The 24316-nt window shown below is 43.2% G+C and overlaps 1 protein-coding gene and 1 long non-coding RNA gene across 8 annotated transcripts in view; one reads left to right on the plus strand and one right to left on the minus strand.

Moving 5' to 3' along the window:
- The window catches only part of DOCK11 (dedicator of cytokinesis 11), a 199325-nt gene extending 182579 nt beyond the window's left edge, over positions 1-16746 (plus strand). For 6 of the 7 annotated variants that reach the window (XM_074277427.1, XM_074277422.1, XM_074277424.1 and 3 more), the window contains 8 exons: positions 3786-3908; positions 5495-5608; positions 6287-6433; positions 9004-9214; positions 9446-9636; positions 10386-10486; positions 12451-12589; positions 16292-16746. In XM_074277427.1, coding sequence (XP_074133528.1) covers positions 3786-3908; positions 5495-5608; positions 6287-6433; positions 9004-9214; positions 9446-9636; positions 10386-10486; positions 12451-12589; positions 16292-16414 — 1149 coding nt within the window. In that variant the 3' untranslated portion in view covers positions 16415-16746. Of the gene's footprint in view, positions 1-3785; positions 3909-5494; positions 5609-6286; positions 6434-9003; positions 9215-9445; positions 9637-10385; positions 10487-12450; positions 12590-16152; positions 16171-16291 lie in introns of all 7 variants that reach the window. The other variant, XM_074277428.1, reaches the window with a different exon arrangement.
- The window catches only part of LOC141548491 (uncharacterized), a 45220-nt gene continuing 25071 nt past the window's right edge, over positions 4168-24316 (minus strand). Inside the window, exons 2-3 of the long non-coding RNA XR_012483977.1 lie at positions 9970-10089; positions 4168-4384 (exon numbers count right to left, since the gene is read on the minus strand). This is a non-coding gene — a long non-coding RNA (uncharacterized LOC141548491). The remainder of the gene's footprint in view (positions 4385-9969; positions 10090-24316) is intronic.

A 24316-nucleotide genomic window follows, 5' to 3' on the forward strand; every position in this document is an offset into this window, starting at 1 on the left:
TTTCTGCTTACAAATGGCCTCTTTGGGGTAGAAGTCTGAGTAATGGGATCTTTGAGTCAAAGGATACGGACATTTTAGAAACGTTATTTGCCTAATTCCACATTGCTTTCCAAAACGGTTGTACCAATTTATAATGTCACCAACGACGCACTGGTGTGCCGCAGAATCTCACAGTCGTTCTGGTTGGCGTTCCTCTTACGAGGAGTGATTTGTCATTCTTTCATATTCCTAACAGTTTTCAGTTCTTCTTGAGAACTGTTCATATCCTTTGGCCACTTATATACTGGAGAATGGCTTTTGGTTAGGTACCTAAATAAATATAGATATTTGTTTATTGTTTATATATCTTATTAAGGAAATTTAACACATAGATTTTTTTTTTTGCCCATTCTACTTATTTTCCTCCTTTTCCTCGTTGAATTCATTTTGTTTGCACAAAAGCTCCTTGGTGTGATGTGATGTAATCTATTGTAGCTTTCCTAATTGCTTCTATCTCTTGTTTGATTAAAAAACCATTTCCTAACTACTGCTCAAAAGGTTATAAAACTGTGAATGCCCTTTGACCCAGCAATCCCAAAGAGGATCCAAGAGAAGGGGGAAAGACCTGTTCATACACAAATATTTATAGCAGCTCTTTTGTGGTGACAAAGAATTGGAAACTAAGGGAAATGCCCTTCCGGTGGGGAAATGCCCTTCCGGTGGGGAAATGGCTAAGTAAGTTGTAGTACATGATTATGATGGAATAGTATTGTGCAGTAAGAAATAGAAAGAAAGATGGCTTCAGAAATACTTAGACTTCTCTAAGGTGATGATGTGAAGTGAGCAGAACATGTACACAGTAACACAATATTGTAATGACAATCTACCGTGAAAGATTTTGCTATCTGTTTTAAAAAATTTTTTCCCTCAATTGCATGTAAAACAAAAACGTGCATTTTGGGAAATTTTGAGTTCCAAATTCCCTCCGTCCTTCCTTGAGAAGGCAAGCAATTTGATATAGATTACACACATGCAATAATGCAGAATATTTCCATATTAACTATGTTCAAAAGAAAACCCAGAACCGCCCCTCCCACCAAAAACAAATTTTAAAAAAGTGTCATTCTGCATACTTTACCTATTAAAATGCAATTAATCTGCATTCAGACTCCCACAGTTCCTTCCCTGGAAGGGGAGAGCACTTTTCATTTCGAAGCACTTGGGAATTCTCTTGGAATTAGCTTGGCTTAGCTATTTTGAATGAGAGAAAGATCTAAGACAATTCCAAGGGACCCATGATAAAAAATGTTCTCCACTTCCAGAGAGAGAATTGATGAACTCAGAGTGCAAACACGTCGTTTTTTCACTGTCTTTATTTTTCTTGGTGTGTGCTGACGTTTTGTACAGCAGCTTCACGATAAAACTGATAGATTTAGGGAGGGAATTTGGAACTCACTTTTTACAAAATAAGTATTAAAGTTAAACTTTTAAAAATGTAATGAGAAAATATTTAATGAAAAATGTAAAATATAGAAAAAGTCACGTAGTACCCCTAACTGTGAATGCTGTTTCTGTTGGAATTGTTTGTGGTTTGATTGTTATTAACAAAGCTGCACTTCCACTTAGGAGGCATTGGGGAATATAGCATAAGGTAATGGTCTGAACCTAATTTCTGTCCAGTTTATCATAAATTAGGGAGTTCTTTTCTAAGTAATTTCTATTTTCTAGCTTTTCACATAGGAGGTTACTGAATTTTATTTTTTCTGATTCTCTCTTATTGAGCCTGTTCCATTGATCTACTTCTCTATTTTTTTTAAACCAAGATCAGATGATTTTGGTGGCTGCTGCTTTTATGATAATAGTTTTAAGATATGGAAATGCTATTCTCCTTTCATCCTTACCTCTTTTTACTATTTCCCTTAACATTTTTTTATAAATGAATTTTGTTACTATTTTATCTAAGTCTCTAAAGTTTCCCTTTGATAGTGGGATTGGGATAGCATTAAAACTAAAAATTAACTTTGGCAGTATTGTTATTTTTTATTATGTTTTCATGGAGCAACCATAGTCTTCCTCAGGCCATGTAAGTTGTTCTTTGTTTATTTAGGGAAGGTGCTGTAACTGAATTTGTGTGCTTTGGTAGATAGACCACCAAATGTTTTAGACATTTTGTCATTATGCAGAATAGGATTGCCCTTTCGATTACTCTCTCTTGGATTCTGTTCCTACTATATCGAAATGGTATTGATTTTTAAGGGTTTATTTTGTACCTGCAACTTTGCCAAAGCTATTGATTATCTCAATTAGGATTTTTGTTGATTCTTTATCGCCAGCAAAATGGGATGGTTTTCGTCCTATATTTTAATGGGAAAGCTTGTAGGGTGTTTCCTTTGCATATTATGCTTACTTTCAGTTTCAAATTCTCTCCCCCTCCCTTTAGCTTCTCTTCTACCCATACATAAGGCAAAAAATACAATATTCATACAAATGAAGTGAGTCACACTTGATTGATTTAATTATGTTGAGCCATCTTGGTCAGAATCAATGATTTTTAAACAAATTTCCGTGCTCTGACAGGATTTTGTGAAAAATTTTTGAAGTATCCTTTCCTAGGTATCTATACTATATATTTGTCCCATAAAAAGTTTAGTAGAATGCTTTCTTTTTTGGAAATAATTTGTGGAGTATTGGTATTGTTTTCAAAAGTGGTGTATATTATATAACTTTGTACCATTAGAATTATAATTTCTCTTTATATAGAAGTCTCCTATGAATTCACCAGGACCAGGAGGTTTTCCCCCCTCCCCTTGGAGTTCATTTATATATAGTTCTATGCCTTGTACTGAGATTGGGTTATTCAAAGTTCTCTGTTTGGTGTTCTGCTTTTGGAAGTAGTTTATTTTTTTGAAGTTACTCCTCTGTTTCCTTGGTGGTTTCAGTTTCTGTAGCATGTACATAATAATTCTGATCTATTTTTCTCTCATATTTTAAGTTTTTTTTTTCCTCTTATGATTTCTATAGAAGATAAAAAACTTGAAGTGGCTATTAATCGAAAGCTTGAGAAATGCCATAGATTCAATTCCGATGTGAATCTGTGTAACACCCCTCTCGTAAGAGTTGTTTTTAAGTGGAGCCCTCCATCTACTTCATGGCTCGTGAAAATGAGTTAACGTGTGTGAATTCTTTCAAAGTAATTTCTGAAGCTCTCAGATTTTCTGGGCTGCAGTTTTGTAAAAGCCTTTTACCTGGGACTTCAGGGTCAGCATGGGAGTTGTTTGAAGGAGAAGCCTGGGTATGAGAGTTTGTTTTTTTAAACAAGCTTGATATAATGAGTGAGGATGGGAGTCCAGTTGCAGTTTCTTCATGCAAATTGAATCAGAGGAAATGTCTTCACTCAAAGGGAGTGGTCGTTTGAGTGACCAACCAAGAACTAGGATCCCTAAAAGATTCTTTTGCTTTCATGTTTAGTGATTTATAACTTCTTTTAATTCACTCTATAATAGGAAGTTTTTATTTGAATACTTTTACCCTAAGGAGAAAGACTGAGCCAGTGATTTCATTGACACAAGGACTCCCAGGGGCAAAACTCCCTCCCCAGACGCAACCCACAGAGAGTTGTCTACCACACTGAGAGGTTAAGTGACACAGCTAGTTTATTTGGAAGGTAATCCTTCAACTCGGCCTTCTTGGCTTCTTTTTAATGGTATTCATTGTAGTGAATGGAATTCTACCTATCACATTAACTTGGAATATTTCAGAGTGCACCTTGTTTCCATTTTCTTATGTCCCATTTCTGTTGAACACAGGAAGTTTTGTTGGAGCTCTTGGAACAGTGTGTAGATGGCTTGTGGAAAGCAGAACGGTATGAAGTAATCTCTGAGATTTCCAAAGTAATCATTCCAATTTATGAGAAACGCCGGGAATTTGAGGTAAGAGATTTTAATAATAAGCAAAAGAGCATAGAGTTAGACTTTAGGTAGAATTGTTTAAAGTGAAGAAAGGTGAGAGAAAAGAAGACTACTTCAAGTACTCCTGTGGGGCCACCTTGAGAAGAGGTAGGTAAGGGGTGCAGGGAGGCAAATAGAGCTCTCTTGTACCCCCTTTAGAGTAGGCGTAAGGACACAGCGTTAAATGAGGTCCAGTAGCGGCGCAAAGCCCCCTGTAAAGGAATTTACGGACTCAAAAAGCTAGATTGATAAGAGATGTTTATTTGGGGTTTGGAAGTAAGGGGAAAGGTAGAAACCTTAGAAAAGCAGGAACCCAAACCGGGCCTGTCCCAGCTCTGGAGAGTCTTCCCTCCTCTTGTTGGGGCTGTCCCCCTCCATCTGCCAGGTCTTCCGTTGGTTGCTGGGGACTAGGAGAACATCACAGATGGATCCAGCTCCTGGCCAAGGTTTGGCTGCCTCTGCAAAGAGTGGGTTTAAAGGTTAGGATTGAATAGAATTCAATGGGCTTTTAGATAAGGAACTGTTAGAACTCCTTAGAGAGGGGGCATAGAGCCCTAATATCTCCCAGTGGGATTTATGGGGCTGGGTATTAGAAAAGAATCTTTAACCCCCCCCCCCCCCATCAACCTAGCTCTCACCTATGGCTCTAACAATCTGGAGTAAGTATATTATTACCATGGTCGGTGAGGACCTCAAGCACATCAATTGGGAGGGAAGCCTACCCCTGGCAGAACAAACAGATGAAAACACACTGAACACCCTTACAGCCCCAGCGGGCCTCAAAGACCTACAGGTCATCCACTGCCTCCTAGGCCATCCATGGCCATTGTAACTTCTGTCCTGCCAGGGGACTTTGAGTGTGGAAAAGAGAGTGAAGCTGATGACTTTATGTAACTCTCCCTCACTCAAATGTCCAGACGTCATCTTGTGACATCACTCGTCCTCTTTGAAAATGAAAGACAAGGTGTCTTAATTCTAAATCTGATTCCATGTGTGTGAAGTCCTAAAGAGTATGACCTTGATTCTTTCTATGAAACTCTCATTGAATATAAACTACAGAGTTTTATTTGGTGGTCCCTATTCAATAGATTTGAAAAAGGTCTGGGGGATACATCTCAGTTTATGTCTAAATCTTGATATAGATATACAGAAGGCAAGGGAGAAGATAGGCCACCTTACCGAGGGCAGAGTTAAATTCTCATTTCTTATGGACATGTAGTAGTGATCTCTATGGGTGGGTTTCTTTATTATTATTATTATTAGCAGCCATTGCTAAGCCTGTGATAATCTTAAAAGGGCCAAAAGCTGTGAGGGAAGAGCAGGCAGACTGAGCCATTTCTGGAAAATGCAGAGGAAGCCATTGAGGGCAGTATTTTACAAACACAGTGGCCAGTTTAGGGGGGCATTGTGGAGAAACCGGGTTTATTGATTTCTGGGCTTCTGCCTGATGGTGGGCAGGGACAAAGCCTCCTCAGCCAAATCACTTTGCAGTAGAAACTTGAATTTGAATGCATTGAAAAAAATGGCTTTAAAAAGAGGCCCCGCTGATGTGTGATTCCACTTTTCAGAAACTTACTCAAGTTTACCGAACCCTGCATGGAGCTTATACCAAAATTCTGGAGGTCATGCACACGAGGAAAAGGCTTTTAGGTACCTTCTTCAGAGTGGCCTTTTATGGACAAGTAAGTGGCCACTGGTTGGCTCAGTGGGGTCTCAGTCACATCATTTAATAGGCTTTTTCAAGTATGTTTTTCAGTGTGAATGGATGTGGCTTTTGAAGGGAAAAATCCTTAGTCATTTATTTGCTCAGGGGCCATTTTCTTCTCACTGATTCTTCCTAAGGGGATGCCATTTAATATAATATGACATAGTATTCTAGAACCTGACATTATTTTAGAGGGTGGGAGTCACCTCTAAGAAGAGTAGCCCCCCTACTCTTGTTGGTCCTGGGGCCACCTCCTTCGGTTGCCGGGGACTAGAACATCACAGATGGATCCAGCTCCTGGACAAGGTTTGGCTGCCTCAGGCATGGCACGTTTGCCCATCTGACACGCTAGAGAGAACGTGGGGAGAGCAAGGCTAGAGCCTGTAGGGCACAGGTATCCATGAGTAGGAAGCTTTCCTTTTATTTTTGCCCTTCTGTGATTGATATAGTAATCTAATTACCCAGAATCAGGCTCTTGCTGCTGTTTTCACAGGGGTAGAAAGGCGTTTTGCTACAATGACTTAGCTGTGAACTTTTCTCAGTTATATCTATCACATATTCTTCAAAATAAGCAAAACTGTGTTTTTAACAACTAGTGTGAATCCAGTGCTGCTGTGACCCTTCTTAAGCTGTTCTCTATTGTAACTTGAAACAGGCTTTCTTTGAAGAAGAAGATGGGAAGGAATACATCTACAAGGAACCAAAGCTCACAGGCCTCTCGGAGATCTCCTTGAGACTCGTTAAACTTTACGGGGAGAAATTTGGTACGGACAACGTGAAAATAATTCAAGATTCAGACAAGGTAATTGATGCTCTGCAAGACTTTCTCTGTCCCTCTTGCAGAGGTGAAGTAGCATTCTGCCTCCCCCCTTCCCCCAAGCCCCTTTATTTCCCAGGAGCAGATGAAGCCAAACAGGTGAGCCGCTTCTTGTCGTCTCTACGTGGAAGTCACCTCAGCAGCGTTAATGGAACCAAATTGTCACTTACCAAGTGTTTAAAGGAAAAGGAAATGATTGTATTGACATCTTCATGACTTAGGTGCTACTTCGAGCCTCTCCATAAGCGCCCAGATGAATAGTCTGCTCTGTTTGTCTCAATGAATAATCCCATTTGTGAGGATAAACAGGCAGCAGTTGAAGAGCAAAAGAAGTTTTCTGTTGACTGATTGTGCTTTCTGTGCCCCGAGTAAGAGTGTTTGCATTTACCTCACATCCTACATCAATTGAAAGCAAAATGTTGTCAATTTACTTGAGCCATGACAACTCCCTATCCTCCAAATATTGTGTTCAGATAGGATCCCCTGCACACAAACCATCTCATATCAGCTTTCTACAGCTATTTACAAACAATTGCTGGCAAATATATATTAAGCATCTGCTGTGCACAAAGAACACTGGGCTAGGCTTGAGGGAAGACTCTCCCAATATTATAAATTCCATGTGCTCCCCTAGTCCACCCTCATGATCCCTGCACTATTCACAGACCCCGAGACCTTGCATTTGTGTTGTAGGATAATCACATGATTAGAAGCTCTTTGCAAAACTCCTCTGGACTTGATCTTGAGTAACCTAGGCTGCAGGTATATTTGTGAAATGTGTTAATGTTTGGAATCTGAGGACACTGGCTTGTGGGGCCAGGATATGACGCTGTTTTATTGGAGGTTCTGGGACAACCAGAACTATCTCCTGTGGCTAGCCCGCAGTAGTCCTGGTTTTCATTGTTTTCCACAAAGAGTCCAGATGGTTCCTAGTACAACCACAAGGTAAGTTACCCATTTACGAGCAGTTCAAGGACTTTGGGAAGACTGATGTCTAGTCAATTTTGTCACAGAAAGCCATCACAAGACTAGCTCCTCTGTGCCCCTCCATCCTAAACTAAGAGAAATGGGGGAGTCTGGGTGCCCACCAAAACATGGGTCATAGCCGGGAACTGTCTATGTTCTTCCCAAGGCGACTGCAGCACTGCCAGGCCTATCATGAGAAATGACTGACAAAGCAGCAACTGCTAAGAGCAGAGCTCCACTAGGAAGGACTCTGCAGCAGCAGCTGTTTCCACTGGAGGGAATTCTGGCACAGTGCTAATCTGACCCCCCCCCCAAATCACCTTTGGGCTTGCTTTCATGGGGAGGTTTAAAAAAAGGATTTGTTAAGAGCGAGCTCTGGGGACTGATGGAAGGGTGTGGAGGTGTGAGCCCCTGAGTCCAGGGCAGGGTGGCTGCCAGCCGCCCCCCTTGCCCGTGGGGCGCTGAGCCGCTGTCGTGGTCTCAGACAGGGGATGATGGTGTGGAATGCAACACTTAGATGAACTTTACCCTGATTTGAACCATATTTTAAAGGAAACTGCGAGGGGATTTAGGAATTAAGTAAGTCCAGTGCTCTACATGGATCTTCTCTATTTGCCTGGGCCCCCACTCTAGAATTCTAGCTTTGGTCTCTACCAGGCTTGGCCTGAAGCACCTACAGCTTCTTCTCAATATGTGTAACCTGTTCCCTAAGTTCTCCCTCCTTCCTTTCAATTGGGAGCAGGAACAGAACCTGGCACAGACTTGTAGTTACACTAGCACCTTGTGCCCGGCTCCCTCTTACAATTCCAACAGTTTTCCACACTTTTGGCCTCTGGTCAGACTTGGTACTAGCTGGTTCCCGGACGTGGAAGGACCACAATCGGTTTCTAGCTACAATCACAATTTGAGAACTAGAAAGGAGAAAAATACTGTGCTGTGATCCACATTCTGCTTAATCTAAACCTGGTGGGGCACCTACAAGCATTGCTGTATGCTACCCACCTCCCGCCAGACACAGGATGGACGGCCACTGCCCATGCAGGAATGTCTTGGGCTTGACTATCCATGTGGGGGGGGGATGGAAAGTGGATGGAGAAGGAAAGAGGGACATGAAATGTGTTCCTGAAGATAAAACTTAATGTCAAGAAAATGACTGTACTATTTTTTGGTGCTCCAGCCATAGTGCCAAGGTTATCGGATCAAAACCAAACTATCACCTTCTTGAGAGGAGCCTCAAAGTTAGGGATGATGGGAAATGACTAGGGTCTTTAGGAGGACCCACAGAAAGCGTAGGAAAGCTAATAATAGACTTGCTGCAGGTTCAAGAGAACAGAACCCCAATTTTGGAAAAAGCAAGTGTCCCCTGAAGATCCAGCCTCCATAGTGTAAAGCAGGCCCAGTTCAGGCTCTGAGGGGCTTCAGACCTGCTTTGGAGCATCTGGATTCCCCAGTGCCTTTGCGGCCAGGCCAGAATGAGTCAGCCCAGTCCCCAGTTCAGTAGACGGAGGGAGGGAGGTGAAGTCCGACCTGCACCGCATCTCATCGGCAATGGGCCGCAGTTTGGTTTGAGCTTATTGATTGTCTTACAGGTCAATGTCAAAGACCTCGATCCCAAATATGCCCATATCCAAGTCACTTATGTGAAGCCCTATTTTGAAGACAAAGAGCTATCGGAAAGGAAGACAGAGTTTGAAAAAAATCATAACATCAACAAATTTGTTTTTGAGGCTCCCTATACTCTATCTGGCAAAAAGCAAGGCTCTGTGCAGGAGCAGTGCAAACGGCGGACCATTCTGACCAGTAAGTGCCATCCCTGTCCCGCCTGGGCTCCCCATTGCTTTGGTCCCCTTTGGTTCCTGCAAGGGGCAGCCCCCTGTGGCTCTCCTCCAGGGGCCCGGATCTGTGCTGCACTGAATGCTAAGGGGGTCAATTCCCAGACAGGTCAGGGGCGGGGGAGCGGAGCCTTTTTTTTCTTTGACTAGTATGAAAAAATTACTCCTGAGATAGTAACCCAATTTGACATTTTGATAGCATCAAACTCGTTCCCTTATGTTAAGAAGAGGATCCCTATCAATTACGAGCAGCAAATTAACTTAAAACCCATTGATGTCGCCACTGATGAAATAAAAGACAAAACTGCTGAACTGCAAAAACTCTGTTCTGCTGCCGATGTGGACATGATTCAGCTCCAGCTCAAATTGCAGGGCTGTGTCTCAGTCCAGGTAAGGCCTAATGAGCGTTGGAGCCTGGGGATGGTGTGCATGTGCTGGGAGGAGGGGGGCGCAGAGCCAGCCGTCATCCCACCTGAGGGATTTGCCACAAATGCCCATGGCTGGAGCCCAGAACACTAACTCACAACCTGCAGCTTTCTCTTAGCACACAAGGACCCCAAGTTGAATAACAAAGCCAGGCCCCCACTACTCACTTTGGGGAGGCTCGGCAGCTTCCTGTTCCTTGGGTGGCGTTGTGAGTGCACAGTGTGGGGGGCCTGGGGTTAGGAAGAGACAACTCCTTGAATTCAAATCTGGCCTCGGACAGGTCCCATAACTGCTTACCTCAGTTTCCTAGTCTGGAAAACAAGCCGGAGAAGGAAATGGCCAATCACTTGAGTCGATCCCAAATAAGGTCACGGAGAGTCGGACACAACTGAACATTGACTTCAAAGTTTCTTGCTCCTAAGAAGAAAAGCAGAAAGGATTTTGAAATTCAAGTTACTCTCATTTCAATTATAAGTAGAAGAAATGGAGAGTAGTGGCTTGTGGGGCACCTGGTCCTATCTAGCACAATTTCTGACGGCTAGTGGGCTCTGAGGATGTCCAAGAACTTTCCAGGAGTCCTCTGAGTCAAAACCCTTCTTGTCATAAGAGGATGGGGTTTGAATTCTTAGTAGGTTGAATGCAAAGCTCTTGGGGAGTCAGGCTCCATAACTCCTAACTCTAGTCATGTCATTTACCTCCCCGTGCAAATGTAGGTGAACGCCGGCCCTTTGGCCTACGCCCGGGCTTTCTTGTGCGACAGTCAGGCCGGCAAGTATCCCGCCAAGAAAGTGAATGAACTCAAAGACATGTTTAGGTGAGTGACTGTGCTGCTGTGTGATAGGCCTGGTCCCCCCTCTCACTCCTCTCTAATCAGAAGCTTGTGGTGCTTCCTGTTATTCAGCTCCTTCAAAAATGAAGGTTCCCTACTACTTCTAGGGAATAAACTGGGATTTTTCCATGTCAGGGTTTCAGGCAAAGCAAAGGGAAGCCCAGCTGTCTGTTGTCTAGTACCCAGAGCTGTAGCCCTCCAGCTGCCGGCCCCAAAGATGTATCTGAGCCCTCTGGTGTTAGAACTCCTCTGCTGATTTCAAAGCCAAATGCTTTGCAAACTCTCAACAGGCAGAGCAGTGGAAGCTGCTCTCAGGAGGGTGGCCATCCCTCGCTCCATGAGTTAGCCATGGAAAGGTTCCTGGCTGGTCTTCCATCATCATTCCCAGTTAGATGCAGCCCCCCCCCCCATCAGTCAAGAGGATTTGTGCAAAGCCCACATCTGGTGCTCCCAAAGCACTGCCCTGCCCACTTCCTTTCTGTGCTCTAACCCTAAAGATGGCTTGGTTATCTGAGGAAATGTACCCCTGAAAAAAACAGATCATACTCAATGCCATCATGGTCCATTTGGATCTATAGAGCACCCAGCTCCTGCTGGCAGGTACCAGACTATCATCAATTGATATTTAAGTACCAGGGCACAGTGGGAAGGGATGCTAGTGTGTAGCAGAGCCACCTGAGGCCCCTCTGTCCCGGTCACTACACAAGGTGCGGCCTGTCGGCTCTGCCAGGACTTCGGCCCAAGGGGGTAGCTCCTGAATAGCAGCCGAAAGGATTTTGTGCTCCCATGGGCAAAGGGGCTATAACCTTGACAGATTTGGGTTCCTTGAGTGCTCTGGGGGTACATGGAGGGAGGGGGCTAGCTACATGAGTCTCAAGGCAGCTGGACTAAGGTCTTGGGGCTTTGAGTCACAAAGAGGCCAGCCCTTCCAGCAGGGGCCACCTTGGGAGAGGGGTTGGACTAGATTGGCTAGCAAAGTCCGGACTCTCAAACCCCATGTTACATTGGGCGTGACTCCCCTTTTCCTGGGCCCTCTCATCCAGCTGGACTTGAGAATCCCAAAGCTGGCTGGGATATGTTCTGAGCTCTGTGCTCCATTTAACTTCCTGCAATCTCAGTTTCCTCCTCTGTAAAATGGCATGATCCTATTATGGAATTTCTAGGTGGTTGTGAGGATCACGTGAGAGAATGTGTGGTGTGAACATGAGCCCTGAACACCCTTTACACCACATGAACTTCCTTATGGCCTAAAAAACAATTATCAAATATCCCCCCTTCCGTGGCCTGGCACCACAAGTCTTGCCCCCACCACCCAAATATTCCTTCATGTCCTTGTACTCCTCATCTGAAACTTTGCCTGTGGAGAACCTCCCTGTTATTGTGAATTGTTGCATGATTGTGTGACTTTTCCCCTACTTGGGGGGGGGTTCTTACAGGCAAACTCCAGCTCAGGTTTTTGAGTAAATTAAGCCAACTCTATCACCCAGGACTCCCTGTCAGTAGTAAAGACTTCATGCATAAAACGGCGAAACCAACTGGGAAGGCTCCTGGAGGAGATGAACTTAGAGGCAGATATGGGGCAGATCATTCAAAGGGGGAAGGTCAAGACCCTCGGTCCTTGTACAAGAAGGGCCCAACTGGAAATGGATATCTAATGGTCACAGACCCTTTTTTTGACCCAGACCTGTGATTTCATTGGCATAGACAGCTGGAGATTAGCATACACCACCTGATCACTAGTAGACACTTAATGAACACTAGCTAACTGACTGATTGGGATTAGCAACTGTTGTGCAACTTGTTGCCTCAGAGTGTAGACTATGCACAAGGAAAGGACGTTGGCCTAGTCTCCAGTCACACAGAACCTGAATCCTTAGGTCCCCGTGCCCCTAAGACTGTCCGTCCTGGAAAAGGCCAGGGATAAACGAGATCTTTGTTTTCATCCACAGGAAATTCATACAAGCCTGCAGCATTGCTCTAGAACTCAACGAACGACTTATTAAAGAAGATCAGATTGAGTACCACGAAGGACTCAAGTCAAATTTCCGAGACATGGTCAAAGAATTATCTGACATTATCCACGAGCAGGCAAGTATCACGGTGCCCAAACTACAGAGGTTCCAGGCGGCAGTCGGAAAAGCTGTGCAAGTGGGCCTGGGTGAAAGCACAGGCCACTTTAAGCCAAGTCAGTTGAATGTCTGTACTTAGAGCAAGTAGAAGTTTAGTTGTCTCCCCCCAATCCCCAAGTTTGCCAAAATGTCACTGGCCAATCTGAGCCGAGTTACCCTTAGGCAGCATAGTCCAACTTGGAGAAGAGCCTTCCATGAGGATTCTGACTTTCGTCACTTCCTCCATTCCAACCCTTACTCTGTCTTCACTGGCTGCCACCTGGATGGCATAAGAGCCGAGTCACTGAGCAGCCGGCCCCGCCTCTCTTCTTTCCCTCCACCAATCACCTTCCTAAATAATAACCTTCCTAAAGCACTGCTTTGATCTTCTCAGTAGAGACTTCTACCATTTCACTGAACAAATGGAAACCATTGATAGAAGCACCCTCTTCTTAGATCTCCTCTTTTGCTTTGGTTTCTCAGGAAGAGGCTGGCCCTGCTTGTTACCAAGGCTACTCTTCCTTATACACATCCCATCCTCTTCGGCACAATATCTCCTCTCTCATCCCTCTCTTTCACAAATGTTTTCGTTTTGGCTGAGGCAATGGGGGTTAAGTGTCTGAGGTTGAATTTGAATTCGGGTCCTCCTGACTTCAGGGCTGGTGCTCTATCCACTGCACCACCTGGCTGCTCTTCTTTTGCAAAGCTCTAATGGATCCCTGGCAGTTGGCTGCTTCTATACCCACCCACAGAGCTGCCCATATTGCCTCTTAAACAGCTAAACTCCTTGGGAAGGTCATGGATGGTAGGCTGCCTCTATTTCCTTTCCATTCACTGTCATCTTAATTCCCTACCTCCCTTTGGTGTCTGGCCTCACCATTCAGCTGAAAGTGCTCCTCCCTGCCAAATCTCACAGTCTGTCCTTGATCCTCACCCTTCTTGACTGGTCACACTCTTCTGTAGTTTTGGAGACACTGTGCTGCCCCTTCCATGGTTCTCTCCCCCTCCCCCCCCAGACCATGCGCACTAGCAGTGGGAGGCCCTCCAAGTCCCCTCGCTTCCAATTCTCTCATTCAGCTGTGGGATACTTTGAACTCGGACATCTTCAAATAAACACGTCCAATCCTGAGCCCCTTATCTTCCCTCCGTGTCTTCTTCCTGACTGTCCCCTTTCCCTGAGGGCAGCACGGCGGCGCTCACCTCCTCACTCTTTGCCCTCCCTCATCCACTCAGTGGCCAACTCTTAATGATTCTTTGTGCTGGTTCTACATAAACACCCTCTCCTCTCCTCTGACCTCGTGGCTGCGCTTCACCTAAAGCCTGGACTCCTGAAAGAGCGTCCTCGCTGGTCTCCTGACCATGTTGAACATCACAGCCCAACTCCAGGCACCACAATGTACAGATCCGTGCACATCTCATGGAGAGGGCGGACTGCTAAAGAGCTCAATCAAGTGTGAGTCAGACTAAGTCTCAAAGAGTCAAATATAAAAAAATCACTAAGTTGTCACTTTAGAGTAGCTGATGTGCAAATGGTTTCGAGGTTTCAGCAGCTTGCAAAGAATGAGTCAGCAGGGCGATGAAGTTGGTTTTTCATCCCCTCATCCTCCTAGACTGTCTTATAAGGAACAAGGAAAGCACTGGGGCTATTTAGCCTGAAGAAAAGAGAACTTAGGTGGGGGCAGATTATGTCCATCCCATGGAAGATGATTAGTTATTCTGTGTAGCATCGGTTGGGAGAAGGGAGCCTGAAACAAGGGGGAAAACCAGTGGGCCGCCTTGGTTTTCCACATGTCCCATCCAAAGGGCCGGCTGGGGAGCTTTCGGGGGAATTGCTATTTGAAGGTAAAATCCTTTTGGTATGTGGGGTGCTGGAACAACAGAAATAGAAACGATCCCGTCCACTTTGAACTATTAGAGAGTATGAATAGTCATTTGCATGCAGCTGCTGACCTGCTCTTGAACCCATAATTATTCAAAGTGAAAGCAAATTACTCAGTGTGCTAAATGACTACAGGATCAAGAAAGACACTATTTAAAACAAACCACGCTCTAGTGTATGTTTTTCCCCCTCTGCAAATCTGTTGCCTTTCCCCCCCCCCCTACCCTCGTCAACTCCTTCCCACTAAAGGTGGCGAGCCTGCTGGGTTAACAGGACGCTAGTTTGGGCCATGAACGTTTTTGGTTGAAGAGAAGCCCAGGCCCTCTGAGCTCAGAGCGTTTGGTCCCCGTGATTCTCTTGTTACTGTGCACACAGTGTGTAATATGTAAGAAGGAAAATAGGTTTATAGAGAAGCTAGATATTACATTTCTATATAAACTACTATGTACTTTTTACTCCAAGGGTGGCAAAGCAGCTTACGTTTCTTATCGCATTTGGTCCTCACAATGACTCTGAGAGGAGGGTCTTATAATGCCCACTTCACCGATGAAGAAACTGAGGCTAAGAGAGTAAATGACTTACCTAAGGTCACATAGCTAATAAGGGCAACCTTCCTGCCTCATGGTCGTGCATCCTCTCCATTCTTGTGGAGCCCACCTCCACAACAAACCCATCCAGATGAAATGACTCCCAGGCTAAGTCCCAGGCTAGCATTCTTTCTGTGAGGCCCTGCGGCCTCACTTTAGTTGGAAATGCCTCCCAAAGGGAGAACTCGGGGGTATGCTGGAGCTGCTCGAGCCGGCTGGCAAGAGTTAACATTTCAGCGAGAGTATTTACGCCTCAGAAATAGGCCGAGCTGCGGCCCGGGACTCAACTTAGTGTCTTGTCAGTTATCCTAGATCTAAGGAAATGTTCATTGTGAACACTGGACTTAAAAGGGCAAATGCCCACGTTTCCCAGAGCGCTCCTAAACCACTCTCTAAACATGACTTCATTCCCCAGCTTCCTGCTGAGGTGAATTCATCACTGGATTGGAAGGACCTTGGGACAGGAGGGGAGCCTCCCCTGACCCTCCCTTCAGCCAGTACCCCAACACCACATTGAAATTTCAGAACTAAAGTAGAACCAAGTGATCAAGGCCTGCTGGTGAATAATGACTGTGAACCCCATTTCCTCAGAGTACAGAAACCTGGGTTGCCTTTGCTTCCCATGAGCCTGCAGGTTTAGAATTTTCCATATTTATCAAAGAGGGCTCTATTGCCAGTATTAATTTTCTGCATCATCTGACAATAGCTTATGAAGGAGGTCTTCAAAAATTAGGCATTAGGACTCTCTCTTCTCCAGCTCTTCTCTTTGAAAGCTTGAAAAGGTTATTTCAAATCTAAGTTTTATGAACATTCAACCCCACCTTCCACAGAATAAGCTCGGTTTTCCACCCCCTCCTCGACTTTGTTGTATTAGCCAGTAAAGTCTGAGCCTTATTCAGAGTGCGCTCTTTAGAATTCGGCCTGAAAGCACCTGTCAGACAAATATCCAAGAGCCTCTGATATCCCTGTCTGCTATGAAAACTTTCTATTCAACTTAAAATCAAACCAGTGATTTTCTTAATGAATAACCCATGTTTTTTTTTTTTACTTTTTTACTACGCTGCCTTTGCACCCCAGCTCTGAGGACTCGTGTGGGTAATGTTACCTTTGTCATTATACCTGACTGTTGGTGATGACTTGAAACTGCCCGCTAGTTTGCATTGTTTCCACAATGGCTCCCTCACAGCCTGCCTAACATGGATTTCTTGCATTGTAGATGTTTCAAGAAGACCCTATGCATTCTCCCTGGATGAACAACACCTTACATGTATTCTGTGCGATCAGTGGGACAGCGGGGGACGGAGGGTACGGCTCCCCAAGATACGCGGCAGAGGTATGAGGAGTGACAACATGAAGCCAGACTGCCCTTTCCCGGGCATTTTTGGAACTGTGCGCATGTTGGAGGAAAGGTTTGCTACCCAAGGAGTATTTCTTACCGCCAATGCCATCAAACGGGGTGCTCACTTCTTTGCAATATAGAAGACATGTGGAAGTGCCTGGATAACGCGATGCTGGGCTTGTTTTGTATTTTTTTAGTTAAACCTGTGTACTAGAAAAGCAGAACTCAAACAAATGAATTACGTTTGCTCACGTATGACTCCGAATTGTAATGGTACCATGTAAAGTTGTACAATGGGATATAATAAAAGGCCAAAACGTTTGTACTTGAAAGGAAGGAAAATCTTACTGTGCATCTCCCACTGTCTCCATGGTCCTTGAGGAGTGAGTTATGAGGATTTTCTGAAAACAAATTTAAGAAAGAAAATGCTTTCAGATGGGTAGCTATTTGTGTTCTTAGCCAGGAGGCACACTTAGACAGCTACAGGAGGGGTGGAGAAAAGAAGAGGCTTTGGGTTCCTCGAGTTGCTCTGGGCACTAATGGAAAGAACAGGGCCCTTTCACACCCAGAGAATCAGCATCTGTCCCCAGAGACAGAGAAAATAGGAGAGAGACAGACACAGGGAGAAAGAGAACAAGAAACAGGGACAGAGAAAAACCGAATTAAAAGAGAGCGAATATGAGAGACAGACAGAGAACATCAGAGGGAGAGAGACAAAACCAGAGACAGAGAGAGAAAGAGAAAAAGAAACAGAAAAAAAAAAAAAACCAGAGAGAATGAGCCACAAAGAGAATAAATAAAAGAGATTCAGAGATTCCTGACAAGCCATTAACAAAGGTCCTGAGGGGAGCTCCTGGCTCTGAATACTGCAGACCAATTTGCAAAGACCTGGAAGGAATGACAGACAGAGAATATCAGAGACACAGAAAAAGAGAATCAAAAAATACAGAGGGAGAGAGAGACAGGGAGACAGGAGCAGAGAGTGACAGAAACATAGGCGCGCGCACACACACACACAGAGACAAAGAGAGAAACAGAATCAAAGAGATAGAGTGACATGTGCATGACAGACATGCACATACACACACAGAGAGACAAAGAGAAAAAAATAGACACGCATATACAGAGAGAGAGAGAGGCAGAGAGAAAAAGACACCCACATACCTACACAGGGAAGCAAAGAGACAGACACAGAGCAGCAAAAAGATACAGAGACAAACACAGAGATACATTCACACAGAGAAAGGGAAGCAAATAGACGTACAGAAAAGACAGAGGCAGAGAGACAGACACACAGAGACAAAGAGAAACAGGGAAGCAAAGAGATATAAACACAGAGACAGAGACACAGAAATAGACATATACAGAAAGAGAAACAGACAGACACACAGAGACAAAGAGAAACAGGGAAGCAAAGAGATATAAACACAGAGACAGAGACACAGAAATAGACATACAGAAAGAGAAACAAGCAGACACACAGAGGCAAAGAGATATTAACAAAGAGACAGAGACGCAGAAATACACATACAGAAAGAGAGACAAAAAAAAAAACAGGGAAGCAAAGAGATATAAACACAGAGACAGACAGAAATAGACAAATACAGAAAGAGACAGAGAGAAACAGGGAAGCAAAGAGATATAAACAGAGACAGAGAGACGCAGAAATAGACACAGGCAGAGAGACAAACAGGGAAGCAAAGAGCTATAAACAGACAGAGAGAGACACAGAAATAGAGGCAGAGAGACACACAGAGACAGACAAAGAGAAACAGGGAAGCAAAGAGATATAAACACAGAGATAGAGAGACACAGAAATAGACACATACAAAAAGAGAGACAGACACAGAGACAAAGAGATGCAGAAATAGACACAGAGGCAGAGAGACAGAGACAAAGAAAAACAGGGAAGCAAAGAGCTATAAACAGAGACAGAGAGACAGAAATAGATACAGAGGCAGAGAGACACACAGAGACAAACTGGGAAGCAAAGAGATATAAACACAGAGACAAAGAGAAACAGGGAATCAAAGAGATAAACACACAGAGAGACACAGAAATAGAAACATACATAGAGACAAAGACACAGAAATAGACATATACAGAAAGAGAGACAGAGACAAAGAAAAACAGGGAAGCAAAGAGATATAAACACAGAGACAGAGACATTCAGAAAGAGAGACCGACAGAGACAAAGAAACAGGGAAGCAAAGAGATATAAACAGAGAGACAGAGGCAAAGAGACAGACACACAGAATAGCAAAAAGATACAGAGACAAACATACACACAGAGAAATAGAGAAAGGGAAGCAAAGAGATACAGATAGAGAGACAGAGACACAAATACACACAGAGACAAAGACAAAGAAAAACAGAAGCAAAGAGATAGAAACAGAGACACTTACAGAGGCAGAGAGACAGAAACAGCAGCAAAGATAGAGACAGACAGAGACACATATAAACACAGAGACAGAAACAGAGAAACAGACAAGAGACACATACACCTAAAGAGAGACAGAGAGAAGTTGTCTTTGGTGTTTAAGGAAGAGTAAGTGGCCCAGGCTAGTAAGGCATAAAAAGACTGGAAACATATGTAAGGACCAGGTTCCAAAGCACTTTAAACAGCAAATTTAATCCCTTTTCTATAGAATAGCCCTTAAAGAAAGCTATGATCCTCTCTAACACAAGCAGCTGCTTTTCCATCAATCCTCCGATCCACTTACCCTCCTGACTGAGCTCCTACGGGGGCGCACTCCAGCTTGTCAAACATTCTCCGTAAGATGTTGTTCCCCAAACCCAACACAGTATTCTAGATGCACTCTGACCATGGCAGAGTACAAGTCTCTCACTCGACAATAAGGCTCCCAAGGAAGGTTAGGAGTTCATTTCATAATTCCCTCTCCCTCAGAACCCCCAACTATATCATACTGTTGGAATCACATCGAGCATCAATACTCTGGAAGCTCCAGATCTTTTATTTTTTATATTTTGAATTGCCGCCTAGCCGTGCCTCCCTTAATACATACTCATGAAACTCGTTTCTGAACCCCCATGTGGTACTTGACATTTTCCCCTATTAAACTATCTCCTTGTCCCACTGTTGTAGCTTTTCATGTTCTTTTTTGGAGCCTATCATTCCACAAATTGCTTATCCCTCCACTCCCAGTTTCATATTATCTGCAAACTTTCTAAGTCTGTCCCTCTCTCTTAATCTAAGCAATTACTACAGAACCCAAGAGATCCCTGAGGCGCTCTACTAGAGCTAAGTCAGAAAAGCTGCACAGACCCAGTTTGGATTTTAGACAAGCCCTGAGATTTCATTAGGGCATGAAACTCGACCTGGGAAAAAAGCACCTTCCCTTTCGGGCAAAGTCTTAAAGGAGAGATTTCATGACTTGCCTGGGGTCATAGCTAGTATGTGTCTGAGATGGAACTTGAGCCCGAATTTTTCCAACTCTTACATCGACTTTCTATTGACTAAACCACACTGCCTCTGCAGTTTATATTTCTTTTTCTATGTTTTAAATTTCCATTTTCTTTTACTTTCAGTTCCAGCTTTTCTCCCTCTTCCATTCCTCCCTCCCCACTGTGAAGGCAGGAAATACATCATCTATTACAAATATAAAGTCATGCAAAACAAATTTCAGCATTAACCATGTTCTAGAGAAAAAAGCTTCAGTTTACCCTCTGAGTCTATCAGTCTTTCCCCCTCCCCCTCCTTCTCTCCTTCCCTCCCTCTTTCCCTCTCTCTCTCCCCCCACATCATGAGCCCTTTGAAACTGGAGTGGGTCACTGTGTTGATCGGAGTTATTACTGTCTTTTGGAGTTGATTATCTTTATGATGTTGCCATCATTGTCTAAATTGTTCTCTTACTTCTGCTCACTTTACAACATTTCCTACCCATCTCTCCAGTTATTCTCAAACTAGCGCTTCATTATTTCTTACAGCACATTACTATTACATGGCTCTGCTCTCAGTTTCCACTTTTTTGCCAACACAGAAAGAGCTGTTGTAACTATTTTTGTATATACGGGCCTTTTTCCTCTCTCTTTAATCTCTTTGGGGTAAAGGTCTAATGGTGATATTGCAGAATTAAAGGCTAAGCACAGTTTAATAGCTTTTGAGGAATAGTTCCATATTCGTTTGCAAAGTGGTCGAATTAGTTCCCAATTCAACCAACAGTGTGTATCAGTGTCCCTGTTTTCCGCCATGTCGTCCAGCATTTGTTATTCTCCTTTTCTGTCATCCTGATCCAGTAGTCTCTCCTTAGACAGCATTAGCTCAGAGTGCATCCCTCCATCCTGTCCAGCTACATGACAAAAGGTAGATGTAACTGCCTGAGGGAAAGCAAACTACAAATCTGTCAGCATTCAGACCATACCTGGAGCTGTTATATGTGACAAGGATCCAATCAGGCTAGCTAAATGAAGATTCGCTCCATTTCTTTATCTGCCGCTCTTCCGGCTTTCACCTCTACGGAACAAGATGCTGCCCTTGGCTGGACAAGCTCATCACGTCCAAATTCTTCACCAGCAGGCTAAGTCAAACCTAAGTCAACTGAGACCACCAGCTCCCTCAGGCTCCTCTTCCCTCTGTTTAGGGAGCTGGAAGGCGCAGTACCCAATTCCTCCCATTGCCTTTCTTTATAGAGGGCATTTCCACATTGGAAAGGGAATGACCTAGTTTTCCGAGTTTTTTTCAAGTTCTATATGTACCTGATTCTAAGTCCAGCAATCCATGGAAAAGGGTGGATTTACAAGGAAAGAGGCATTTCAAACATTCCTACAAAAGAAATCAGAAAAAAACCCCAAGCATTCAGTTTGCCAACAGCACAAACAGAAGTATGAGTACATTACACCTAAGTGCCTTTCAAATCAAGTCGCCTCTGTGAATCTGGTGAGGGCCATTTCCTCTTTCTTACGTAACAGCTTATCGTATTGAGGAGAGTCCTGATATGGTGGTGCCACTGGCATTGCTGATGAGAATATAGAGCTATAGAAATACACCTTTATTCTCTTTTGCATCTATTTCTAGTACCTCTTTCTATCACAATTACATAATACCCCAAAATAATTTCCCATTGCCTAGAGTAGGGGTCCTTAAATCTGAGACCTACAGACCCCCTAAGGGATCCAAAGGTCCATGAACATGGAATTTTTAATATTTTACATTCATTAGATTTATATGTTGATACATTCAGTTTCCTTTGTAATCCTATGTAATTTATTTTATGCACTTAAAAACCATTGTTCTGACAACGGGTCCATAAGCGTTATTTACCATTCTGCCAAAGAAGTCTATGACACAAGATTTTTTATGGAGATTAGGACACCTTATATTGCCGGCCTGGTCCCCACACTGATCAGCATGGAGCCCCTAAGCAGTTCCGCTTTTTCACCTTGGGCCACTTTGCCCCTCTTCACATTGGAGTTTCGCTCAATGAAGACATCCGGTTGGCCCCAGCTCTACTTTAGCTCACAACTTCCAAATGCAAGTGATCCACCAGCCCCAGCCCCAGCCTCCCTGGAAGCACAAAGCACAGGTAAGTACCACCACATTTGGCTACTACATAAAAGGTAAAGACCCCCTGGCCTAAGTTTAGATAAAGTCCAACTTCCTTAGCAGGATATTCAAAGGTCCAACCTTATTGATCTGGTCCCAACTCTCTTTCTCAAGCTGACCTGTGTATGTAGAGAAAACATTCAACATGGAAGAGAGAAGCTCTGGGTTCAAGTCCCACGGCTTGCATTGGATAGTTAAAGGAAGTCACTACACCTCTCAAAGCCCTGCTTTCATCATTCACAAAATGAGGATGGTAAAAAACAAAACAAAACAAAACCTAACCTTATCTCCCAGGGCTGTTCCAGGGATAAATGAAAGAATGTATGGAAAGTGCTTTGTAAATCCTAAAACTAAATAAATGGAAACTATTATTATTATTATCATCATCATTTCTCTTGGAAATCACCAAGGTTTATTGAAGCTTTTGAACCAACTGTAAAATGAAAACCAGTTACCTCAACCTCAACTGATTATAGTGCTTGCAGTAATGGACCCCGGAGAAAACAAAGGATGATTTTTATGCATTGTTCTTCCTAACTCAATATAGTTATTAACTGGTTAGGGCAGAGTTTATGAGACCAGACTTGGGCTTGAACGTAAGGCCTTACTCGAGTGAGGCAACACTTGGGATATCCCTCTAAAAATTGAAACAGAAACTAAGAGCAGTAACAATAACAGCAACTTTGGCAACCGTGACCACAATTGTCTCACTTGATTAGTTCTAGTTGACTCAGTAGTTAATAAATAAACTGAAGAGGCTTACCAACAAGGTCATAGTATTTGAATTTTAAGCCTTTTGTTTATAAATATTATTTCAGCTTGCTTACAAGCTGAACATTGGAAATATTGCATTATCAATATTTTCTACAAATTACTGACCAGGTATTGCTTTATGTTTTTGATATACAAAGGAGTAAAACCAGTTCATTCCTTCACAGGAAAATACATATGGCTTAGCACTTGCTTACTGGCTAGTTACAGCCTAGTATGTGCAGCATACTGGATCGGCTATGCTACCTCATGAAATCCATAAGAAAAGCAACACAAATAACAACGCTCAAAATCATTAATAACATAAGAAATCCAAACAAAAAGAGCTCATAAACAAAAGTGGCAAAGATCATAAAAGATAGAAATACTGTTGGAGGAACTTTGGGAAGATGGTCATTCTCTCAGTAGAGCTGTAAACTGGTTGAACTATTGTGAAAAATAATTTGAAATTATTCAAGGAACAGTACTTAACTGTCCAGCCCCCACCTTTAATCCAACTACATAAATACTGGAAATGGACCTGAAGCAATTAAAAAAGAAAACAAAAGGTCTCAGATGCTAAAATATTTGTAGCATTTTTTAACGGTAGCAACAAGGTGGATGCCCACTACTGAGTAACTGTTGGATAAATAATGGTATGTAAAAACCATATGTTTTGGTTTTTTTTTTTTTTGCAAGTCCATTGGAGTTAAGTGACTCGCCCAGGGTCACACTGCTAGTAAGTAATAAATATTGAACTCTGGATTTGAACTCAGATCTTCCTGATTCCAGGGCTAGTGCTCTATCCACTACACCATCTAGCTGCACCAACACCATGTTCCTGTAAAAATAAACTAATGTGAAGACTCTAAAAAGCTGAGGAAACATTGCATTGACTGAAGCAGAGTGAGAAAAAAATGGCACGAGAATATTCTACACAATTACTACAGACATAATTCTGATCAATGCAATGACTGATTTTACAATTTTTACTTAGAGTTGACACTCCTAAATATCAGATGATATAATACTATTCTATCCTCAGCTGAGACAAGGGACACAAGATCAGAGAGTTGTCAGTCATGGGTAGTTATTAGTTGCTTAAGCTTAAATGTTTTTCTTCCTTACCAGGGAGGGTTAAATGGCTGAGACAGGAGTAAGGATATTGGGAAATGATTAAAGGTGCCATAAAATTTTTTAAATTAAAAAAAAATAAAGGTTTAAGAATCCAGTCTAAAAATAGCACATCCATCCATTGCTAGTTCCCCTAATATGGCAGATGGTCCAGAACCACAGTATTTTCTTGAGCTGGCTATACCAAATCATGCAATACAATCCCCTCAGTAACAAAATTTGAATGATATTTGCATTGCAGATGGTAAAGGTAGAGACAGAACATCAAATACCACCTTCTGTCTCCTAGGACTTCTGAACTTTAAAAAGACTATTATCTCATCTGAGCCTTACAACCAGCTAAGGCAGGGAAGAAATGATTCCCATCTGATTAATAAATAGAAACAGAAAAGTTATATGTGACTTCAGTGGGAAAGTAGAGAACTGTCTCCAAATCTACGAAGGGGTCAAGAAGG

Source organism: Sminthopsis crassicaudata, chromosome X (assembly GCF_048593235.1).
Source record: "Sminthopsis crassicaudata isolate SCR6 chromosome X, ASM4859323v1, whole genome shotgun sequence".
Classification (NCBI taxonomy): domain Eukaryota; kingdom Metazoa; phylum Chordata; class Mammalia; order Dasyuromorphia; family Dasyuridae; genus Sminthopsis; species Sminthopsis crassicaudata.